This window comes from Sipha flava, unplaced genomic scaffold, assembly GCF_003268045.1.
Source record: "Sipha flava isolate LNK unplaced genomic scaffold, YSA_version1 76_pilon_pilon, whole genome shotgun sequence".
NCBI classification, from domain to species: domain Eukaryota; kingdom Metazoa; phylum Arthropoda; class Insecta; order Hemiptera; family Aphididae; genus Sipha; species Sipha flava.
The window spans coordinates 1,410,463-1,421,285 of record NW_020273616.1 but is presented as its reverse complement, the minus strand read 5'-3'; the positions used below and the strand labels follow the sequence as shown (position 1 = coordinate 1,421,285).

Below are 10,823 nucleotides of genomic sequence, written 5' to 3'. Positions count from 1 at the left end.
CATTTTGCCGGAAACGCGGTAACAATGCAATTTCATAGTATATTATTGCATTTTTCGTTTTCAATCGGGGACTATGGCATACGTTGGAAACACTGCATCCAAAATGTATATGGTTCGAGCACAACAAAAATGAAATAACATTTAACAATAAATTTAAAAAATATAATGATAGATATGGAGACGAATTGAACCACTATACATTTTTCCTATGAACAGTAAACATTTATGTTTTTCAGTTTTCTGTCTTAAAAATCGATATATTTAAATTCTTATTTACGTTTAAATATATTTTGATTTAAAACATCAAAAATTATTACATGAATTAACTTTAAAAATGTATGTATATACAACTTATAAATAACTAATAACAAACAATATGTATTATGTCATTATATAGTAAGAATAAAATGGCTAAACTTTTTTTTATATTCATTAAAATTAAATACTAATTCAAAAATTCAAAAATAACCAACCGACTTAAACTGTCATAACTTGCTTCAGTAAATGATTGTTATTTATATTTTTTTTTATCAAAATACAATTTATAAAACTTAATTTTTCATTGGTAAATATATCAGTCAAAATATTTAAAGGAACTATTTTGGATGAGATATCAAAAATTCATAAATAACCTTCTAAGTGTTTTTGTAGAACTATTCATTTAAAGGGTGTACATAATATTAATCAATAAATAATCATATGTTATATTATTATAACTCTACATTTTATGAACTACAAAGATAAAATATGTACTAAATTAAGTAAGACACCAAATATATTGATGGAGTCTAATAAATAAAATAATATTTTAATTTAATTATAAGTACAAATAAGGTTTACAAAAAAATTAACCAACTAATTAAATATTTGTGAGTTGACAATAAGGTACACAATTACACAATTACACAATTAATTAACCATAACACTTAATCGGAATCACTAGGATCTGGTGAGCTTTCACTACTCTTTTCATCATCATCAGATTCTTCTGAATCACTCTTACTTTTTTTAGCTCTATCTCCATCGCTGGATTCATCAGACGACTCCTATATTTACAGCAAACATCAGTTAATTATTAAAAATGCATTAAGAATTATTAAACAAAAATACCTTTTTTCTTTTCGATTTAGATTCAACAACAGTCATTTTAGATTGTTTGGGTTTAGATTGTTTATCATCACTTGAGTCATCTGAAGATTTCTAAAAAAAAAAAACAATTAAACTAAAGACAATACATTATAAAGCAAAATATTAAAACTAATAATTTAATCTATACTATTCTACCTTGTAAAAGCTTGTGTATAAAATATGTTGTTTCTGAGTAATTTATATACAGCATATTATTTAAATAGCTACAATTTAATATTTTGTAATTTAAAATTAACTGCATTTAAAAATAAGTGAATTTAATGATAATTATGATGAGATTGGCGGATAGGAAAACTTCGAGTGAAGGACCTCTTTTTTTTTTTTTTGAATGTTAAAAATAAATAAATAAATCTTTTTAAAGGAGCTTAATAACATGATCATGCTTTTTTAAAAAAAGAATCATGGTTTTTCTAACATTAAAAGAAGAACTGAAGTAATCATACAACTGAACTGTCTATTGGTCTATTAATTAGAATTATTTTTATATGCACATTTTATAGGTCACAATAATGTTAATATTTTATGATATATTTTGATACATATATACACATGTATTTTAAGTATAATAAAATGTATATGAATTAACTTACGGTTTCAATTTTAGATTTAACTTTGCTTTTATCATCATCACTTGACGAGTCATCAGATTCAATAAATTCTTTTGAAATAAATGATCCACTTTTAACAGGTGTTGCAACTTTTTTCGGAGTAGACGATTTTGTTGAGGATGATTTTTTTGATGATTCCTTGGGAGCTTTTGCACCTCCACCAGATTCTTTAAATTCTTTCATAGCTTTATTATATTCTTCTTTTAATTTTGATGCTTTTTCTTCATATTCCTAAATAAATTATGTAAGCATAGGTTATATTACATGTTCTGATATAAAAATAAATAATGATTAGAAATTTTGTTATTGACACTTAACACTGAATTAAATTTTATGTTATTTTATATATTCAATTAACATAATACTAAAGAAAATAATTTTTTGATTTGTATATTTAGTTAATAAATTAAACCAATTAGGAATTTAAAATATATTATACAGAAATTAAAACATAAAATACACCAAATTGTTTAAAATTATAATTCATTAATAGCTACAACCAGAAATAAATCTAAATAAATTACCGCTTTATCACTGGATGACATTTTCTTCCAAATTTCACCTCCTTTTTTACCAATATCACCAAATGAGATTCCTGGGTTATTAGCTTTAATACTATCACGTGCACTATTAAACCATATCATGTAAGCTGAAGCTGCTCTTTTGGGTTTACCATCATCTGGTTTTTTGGTTTTTTTGGGTTTTCGTGGCTTTTCAGACTAAATTAAATAAATAAGACTTTGATTAATATGACTAATAATAACTGATATTTTTATTAATTCAACTGACAGCATAAAGAAGTTAAAAAAAATATAAACATTAATCATTTTTAGTTCTGTTATAATTGTATTACATTTATTTTTAAGAATTAATTTGCTTTTAACAAAATTATTTAATAAATATAGCCAATGATTATATAGGTATAAAAAAAAAATAGAAATACTTTTTGATATTAATAAAATATTATGTTTTATATTAAACATTATATTTTCAGTAATAATACAGAAATTAATATATTTACCATTATTAAATTATGCATACTAAAATATTAATATTTTATACATACTATAGTTTTAGCAGTTTTAGGTTTTTTATCTTTTTTTTTCTTTTCTTTCTTATCCCCGCTTCCACTAACACCTCCTTCATTTTCAGATTCTGAATCTGTTGTTGATGGATTGCTATCAAATCTATAGAAGATTCAATTTTATTAAAAGTTCAAGAATTTAAACATTAAATTATACATACTCTTCTGCAACATCACTTTCTTGTCCTTCAGGGTTAAAGTCTTCATCTGTACTCTCTTCTGAATCATCATCCTCATCACGTTCTTGTCCTTCACGTTTAACTCGAGCCAAATAAGCATCAGGTTCTGCTTCATTATCTGAATCCCCATAGTCATCTCCAGTATAAGCTGGTTTATCCTAGTATTTAAATATAATAAATAATTAATACTGCATAATATAAAAAAAATAACATAATTACCGATTTTCCTGTATTCTTTACTCTCAACTTTTTGGCATTAATGAAATCATACAGACTTCCATATTCTTCTTTTTCTATACTGCTAAATGTATGTATAACCCCATTTTTTAGCTCAATTTCAAAATCAAAAGACCTAGTACTACCACCACCTCTTGCAAAATTCACACTGGAAATTTCTTCGAATCTAATGTGAAGAGGTGGTTTGTGTATGTAAATGAAGCCTCTTTCAAGTGGGTAAATATAACCAGCAGCAGCTTTATAAGAACAACCAATAGCTGATGTACCGGAATGACTAAAAATCAATAAATAATAAATAAATTCTGGCTGACATAATTTAAATAATATTTAATAATAAAATTGCATTGGATAATATGGACTATTGTTTATAAATTAAAATTATTTAATATACAAAAATGTAAATTTAAATTATTAAAAGTAGTGTTATTATTGTTTATCAAATCTATAACACTAATAAGGATTTTATCACATTATATATAATTTCATTTTTTTTGTATATTATTAAATACATATTCCCTTATAGAACAAGATGTAATAATTGTTGATAAAAAATTAAAGAATGTATTTTATTTTGAATAAATATCATATTATATTATTAAAATAATATAAAAACAAAATAACTATATATTTTATATGATTTAAGTATTAAAATTTTTATTAAATCAATAAAATATAATAATATAGAGAAAATGATTAAGTATAAAACATTATTTAAATGAAAAAACATGCATTACTATTAAAGTACAAATATTTTATTTTTAAAAATATAAAATTAACGATCTTGTTCTAATTGGAATTTATAATTCAGTAGTCATTTTTTTAATAATTACCCTTTAAAACTGGCTGGTGTTGTGATTTTTCTATTGACAATAGCTTTCATAACTTGAGCAAGAACTTCATATGTGGGACCAGAAAGTTCTTTAGTTAGTTTTCCAGCATATTTGGATTCAATTTCTTCACTAGAATCAAATGAAAATATATTTAATTTCTCTCTTTTAGTAATTAAGAAAAAAATCCTATAGTTTAGATTGAAAATAATTAATTTAAATGTTTAACTTACTCAGTAAATGGAAGTTCCATTGATGTTTCATCTTCCATATTGAATAATAATACTAGATAATGATATCTGGTTTGACCTTGTTTAATGGGTGGATCTAAACTGACTACAAAGAATATTTGACGGCCATCTTTGTGTGGTAATATGAATAGTCGAAGAACAGTAGTCATTGGTATTTTGTAATCGAATGTCTTACCATGAAGTTGGAAGAAAGTTTGAAAAACTTTTATGTCATAACGACCACTAAAATAATATTCAATATAAATAAAATAAATAAACATTCTTTAGTTTATAATAGTTTTAGTAATAATTACCGAGGAGTTAAACATTGCATTTCTCTGAATATTGCAATTGCGTCTCCGGATATGGATATAACACTAGCTTGTTTCATTACTTGATCGTGGAAAGCTTCTACTGAATCTTGTTCACCTGCAAGTTCAGCCGATGGAATGTGGAATCTCATTTCACAAAGACTGACAGGTGCTTCATCATTCTATAATCAATACTATTAATTTACACTAATCATTTAAGTATTAATATTTGCTAATACAAATGATGCAATGGCAAAGATTGGATTTTTAAACGAGATAATGATGGTTGTCAAGTATAATTTTGTTTTAAAAATATAGAACTTAGAAGGTATAAAAATGTATAGGAGTACTTATTTTTTTATTTAACATTTGAAATCATATTTGTATTACTGCACAATATATTTAATTAAAAAAAAGAAACCTGATGAAATTCCAATGTCACTTCATTCTTGCCAGTTGTACATTGGGAAACATTGTTTAAAGGTATTTCAAATGCAGTTAGGTTACCAACATCAAAACTTAATATCGATCCATTAAATTTAGCACTACCCCAATTCCAGCCTTTAATAGCCAATTCTTTTTCTAGCATATCCAAGTGATAAGTGTTTTTAAAATACTTAGCAATTTTTTCTTGATCCTATGAAAAAAATAAATATTTTTTTTACTAAGCCTTTATTTAAATAATTAAAGGACAACTTACAGATTCATTAAAGCCACTATAACGATGGAGGTTACCATTTTTTAAAAATATTCTGACACCACATGTACCAACTAGTTTTTGCCAATTAACAAATTCTATATCAGAAGATGTTAATTGATCTACTTTTCCAGTTTTCACATTTTTAAACACAATATTGTTCTCAGTTAACTTAAGTCGTCCAGTGCACTGAAAGAAATATATAAGAATATAATATTAATATGTACAATAATAAATTGATAATATATAGTATAAGTAAATAGCATAGTTAATAAACAGAACTAACAAAATATAAGACATTTTTTTTTTTTAGGAATCAAAAATTTGATAAAAAAAACATCAAAATACTACTAAAATATTTTGACATTTAAAAAATATTAAAAATATCCAACTAGAATTTAATAAACAGGTAAATTTTTTAGCTTAATTTTTCGAACACTAATTTATTGAATTATAAGCAAATCAGTTACTATTGGCATTTTGATTTTTGATTATTTAACATTAAAGATTATTTATAAAAGCATTCAACTCTTTACTTTATAAGAGACAAAGATAACGAGATTAATATAGTTTTGCACTTTATACAATTTTAACTATTCCAATTGAGTTAGACAAGCATTTTATTTTAAGACTCAAGTTCAGATTGCCTAACAAAAAATAGTGGAGTTATTTTGAGTTCAATCAACATTTTAATTAAATAAAACTTTATCCGCATTTAATTACAAATATATTTAGTAAGAAGTGAAATTAGTCTAATTATTGACGGATTGTTATATCAATACGACAATTGCATCTGTAATACAAATTCTGTACATCACGATATTATTGTAAAAAATACTCACCAAAAGTCCCTTCACTTCGGCACGGATGTCTTGGAATTCCATATCCATATCAAAGTAATTTCACCAGACCGTCGAACGAATATTATATTAGGCAGCAGCAATTGAACGGAACAAAATTAAACGGTGAAAAACCAAAAAATGTGAATGTCCGATAAATGATGAACCGAACATAAACACACGACGCGGGAAAATGATAGCAGCCGTGATAACAAGCAACTGGTTCAAAAATGGACGCATTTGTCCGTTACGGTTCAGAATGTCTTTGGTGGTAACCACTGGCATGCAGTGATGTTATCGTACAGTACAATGGGTCTGCTCCATAGAGTAATACACAATGTATTACTATAAGGTTAGTTAATACCGCTATAATATAAATGGCGAATTTGTAGAACAATTTATTTACAATAATATTCTTGTATTGTTGAGTTAAATATTATCGAATACGAATCAGGGACCAAAACCTTGAAGAATTGTACGGTTCCAGTTCCGGTTCGGTTCCTAGTAATAAGTAAACCTACTGTTCTCGAGTAATTTTTAGTAGTTTTGACAAATCAAGTTAAACAATCGAAGAATTGTTAATTTATATTGTTCCTTCATCTTCTCACGTTGTGTCGAAAAAGACGAATTCATACACGATACTTGGAGCCGATGAATATAACTAGAGGTCGGATTTTTATAATTTTACATATTTGTTTATAGTCTATGCTATTAAATAGGAGTGAGATATCTTTACGATTCAATAACAGAATTCACAGAAAAAATTTATTTTGCATAAAAAAGCATATTTTATGGGTTAGGAAATGTAATGATGTGCATCATTCGATTATAAAAGACGGCACAAATATTTTATTATAAGTATAATAATGTATACTATTTATATGTACGTGGTTTTTAAACCATTTCAAATAAATAAATAATGGTATCTTCGATACCCACGCGAACAACACGGGTCGAACAATAAATACTATTGACATCCCTACATTCAAAGGAAAGGTCCAAGGTCCATGCCACCAGATGTCCCTATATAACAGGGACATACAACCCTCCCAGAGCTCTTGATTTTAGGTCGTCAGTGCATGCGCACCGATCATAAGATTAACGTGCGATTTATTTTGACTTGTAATTTTAATCCGTTCGACTTGCGTTCTTCGTACGAGCGTTGAAGAGTATCCGGTTCCAGTGCAATTTGTCTTTTTATTTCAACCTCGCATCGATATCTGAAGGTCTTCGGTAAAACAAGTAAGTGCTGCTTTATTTAGCTTGACAAACTGTATAATTGCGCAGATCGGCTCTCGAATCTTCACAACCCTGAGAGCCCTCCCTTACACAAGGAGGAAGGTAACAACTCTTTAATACATTAATATCTCACCGCCATATACATATATACCACCATCTCCCCACTTTATTTTATTTTTGTATTTTGGGTTATTATAGAAATATTTAATAGGTACGTTAGAGAATATTTAAGAATATTTTAATATTTAATAAATATTTTTATTTCTGTAAATGATTTTTTCGAAGAAAATAATTTATATTACCTATTATTTTTCTACACATCCATACGCATATTATGTACGTCAGCATTTTGATAATATCGATCAATAAATACAATATTCACAATGTGAGTTATTTTTATATCCTTCTAGGTTATTATAAAAATGAATCACTAGATATTAGGCATAATCTACGTACAGTTAAAATTTGTATTAAAACCGATTTTTTCTTTTTAAAAATGTTATCGAATGTAAATCGAATTAATAATAACATTTAGTAATTGATAAATTTAAACCAAGTAATTAAAATAATTTTATTTTTATTTTTACAGAATTTTGGAAGAATATTTGTATTTTTAAAGACAAACCATCATACATATGGTATTTATAACGAATATTTAGAGAATATATTGCCTTTTTTGAACGATATGAAAACATCATATGTTAAGGATTTTAAGAGAATATTAATCCTACCTCTAGATATAACCGAACGGTCCCACAACATCTTGTGGTCTCAGTGTTCTGCGGTGTTCTTTTGCAGAAAAACAACGTAAGGAAGCCTTTTCACCGGGAGACTACGAGTGCTAGCAGTTTATTCAGCATCATCAATACACCGTCGTTTCTCAGGTAATAATTACACTACTCATACGTTATTAGAACGTCCATATTATACATATACACATTTATAATTATTATTAAAGGTATAAGTTATAAGTATTCATACGCGGCGCTGTATAACAAATATTCTGAGTCGCGTCAGCATTCTTCGAGATACGTGACGAGATGTCTCACGTTCATATGAAAAAAAAAAAGAAAAAAGATGATAGAATGGAAATGCTGAAAAGAGTTATTTGAATACAAACGTGGAGGCGCTTGAAAATTCTGACGAGCACAACACACACATCAGTTGTCCGGCGCCATTAGAGGTGATATATAATGAAATATATTCAATGTTTACAAGAGATCTACTGTATTTTTTGCTGAAATCTCATAAATTCATTGAAAAATAGTTATATATATATATATATATATATATATATACATATACTATCCTGAGCAAACAGTATATCAAAACGTACATATAACATTCGTATACCATTTGTTTTTTCTTTTAACAAAAACAGAAAAAAACCACTGTAGTTTTTTTATACAAGGTATTTGTTCTTCGCGTCAGCAGTTTCGGAGCTAAGAATGTTAACATTACGTGAAGACGTCGTGGGATTCATTTCTGACCCAGTATCTAGGACGAGTATCTAGTAAAATGAATTTATTATTATTAGTTTAGATATAATTATAGCTTATGTACGATGTGTCAAATACTGTAAGGGACTTAACCATATTAGATTAAAACAATTGTGCTTGTAATACCCCACTCATTATAGGACCTGTAAAGAGGCTCGTAACACGCAAGTAAGAATGTTCTTTTGCAATCCCTACCTCCGCATCCTCTGCCGTTGCCACCGAGCCACCATTTACCCCCCCCCCCCCCCAACTTACATCACCCAAGCCTGTTTTTGACAATAACTATGATTAAACTTTTTATTTAATCACAAACTAGTACGTATGTATAACTACTATGTAGTAGTTCGTGTACTCAACAATGTTTTGATTTGATAATACATACGATAACGCATTTGAAAAATAACGAATAATAATATTTATAATTATTGTTCCTGCAAAGAACCATTCATGAAATAACCGATATGATTTGTGATAGTACTAAATGCATGTGATCACACTTTTTATCCGCAGACACCCATTCATCCCGCACCACTTAAACTTTTGATGCTCCAATGTTAATCGTGAACATTTCTTTCCAACCATTTATTAACATTTCGAATTTTCGCATCTTATGTTTCTAATTGTTCGTCTTCGTGGTCGCTAATATTGAACATAATCACGCAACGTTTAATGGTCACTAGTGTCTGTTTTCACACTTTTATGCCATCATCATATCGACCTTTCAAGGTCATAATAAGAAATCTGCACCACACAACACTTATATCTGATATATCTGATGCACTTTCGGAGTTGGGTCACTCTATCAGATGTGTGACCATTGTTATTAAAAAAGGCCTTCCGTGGCTGCTATTTCTCATAGAGTTACTGTAACGTGATCGGGGTGACTAATTAGATATAAGATTTTCAGGCAAGGTTTTCAGGTCCTTTTGAATATGTTTTACCGTAGCTTGGAAGCATAGATGTTATTTGAGATACAAATATTACAAATAAATGGAGATTGGTTTAATAGTAACTATTGCATAAAGGTTTATTGATACTTACAAAATATAAATATGGAGTTGTCCAGGAGTTCCTATGCATGATGGTAGTCGTCGCGAACTCCCGACCCCCCCGTTATTAGTATTTGGCCGTAGCCTTACTATATTTAATATAGTAAAGCAGGGGGGGAACGTAATTTCTTGTAAGCATATGTAACAATTGTTACATTACCCCCCCCCCCATTTTTAAATTAACATATTTTTATAACACATTTTAAAATATATAAATTTTTATTTTTTTTATTTTATTTATTTATTTCAGCCAAAAAAAAATTAATTACAATTACATGATAACAATAAGTAAATTATTACATTAAGAATAAATTAACAATAGCTGATTACCAACATGATCAACTGAGCTAAGCTCGTATCTGCTATACGGAGTTCTTATAAATTATAATTCTTATTGTAGTAAGATTATTTAATATAATAATATAATTGAAGATAAGACTTAATTAATTAATATTTTACAGTAAACACAAATTTCATAGAACATGTTTTAGTAGCATATTTAACATATACACATTCAATAAGATCTTACAATTAAACATATTGACTTTTTAAAATTTCATTAATACACATTCTCATCTAGACCATTAACTATTTTATTTATAGCCTTTTTCATTTGATTTTTATTAACTATATCATTGGTATTATTAGATTGGTTTTCACATAAGCTTTTTATTAGACTCTTCACATCATTACTTAAATTGTTGAATATAGTTTTTCTCATGTGATTGGAGAAGTTCCTTGAGTTTATTAAAAACGTATATGATGGTTTAATGTATTTACCTGTTCTTCTCTCTATTATTTCTGTAGCGTTTAGTGTATAGTTTTGTATGTATTTTATTAAAATTTATCTAATTTATAATTTATAGATAGATAGT

The 10,823-nt window shown here is 27.2% G+C and overlaps 1 protein-coding gene and 1 long non-coding RNA gene across 2 annotated transcripts; one reads left to right on the top strand and one right to left on the bottom strand.

Annotated features, from left to right (window-relative positions):
* Positions 1-728: 728 nt before the first annotated feature.
* LOC112692683 (FACT complex subunit Ssrp1) lies at positions 729-6,331 on the bottom strand. The gene is made up of 13 exons (XM_025567422.1): positions 6,165-6,331; positions 5,326-5,511; positions 5,047-5,262; positions 4,629-4,807; positions 4,318-4,557; positions 4,088-4,216; positions 3,240-3,531; positions 3,003-3,178; positions 2,824-2,944; positions 2,282-2,476; positions 1,740-1,988; positions 1,111-1,200; positions 729-1,046 (listed from the first exon to the last, which is right to left on the bottom strand). The coding sequence occupies exons 1-13, from the start codon at positions 6,210-6,212 to the stop codon at positions 927-929; spliced, it is 2,241 nt and encodes a 746-aa protein (XP_025423207.1). The 5' UTR covers positions 6,213-6,331; the 3' UTR covers positions 729-926.
* Positions 6,332-6,464: 133 nt separating this feature from the next.
* LOC112692686 lies at positions 6,465-10,141 on the top strand. The gene is made up of 4 exons (XR_003149427.1): positions 6,465-6,828; positions 7,990-8,284; positions 8,359-8,583; positions 8,812-10,141. It is a non-coding gene; the product is annotated as an uncharacterized LOC112692686 (long non-coding RNA).
* Positions 10,142-10,823: the final 682 nt, after the last annotated feature.

Excerpts from the sequence above, each read along its gene's own strand:
- LOC112692683 (XM_025567422.1), bottom strand. The coding sequence starts at position 6,212 with ATGGATATGGAATTCCAAGACATCCGTGCCGAAGTGAAGGGACTTTTG. Across the intron at positions 5,512-6,164 it reads CCGAAGTGAAGGGACTTTTG|TGCACTGGACGACTTAAGTT; the intron begins GTGAGTATTTTT and ends TATTTCTTTCAG. Across the intron at positions 3,532-4,087 it reads ACACCAGCCAGTTTTAAAGG|TCATTCCGGTACATCAGCTA; the intron begins GTAATTATTAAA and ends ATTGATTTTTAG.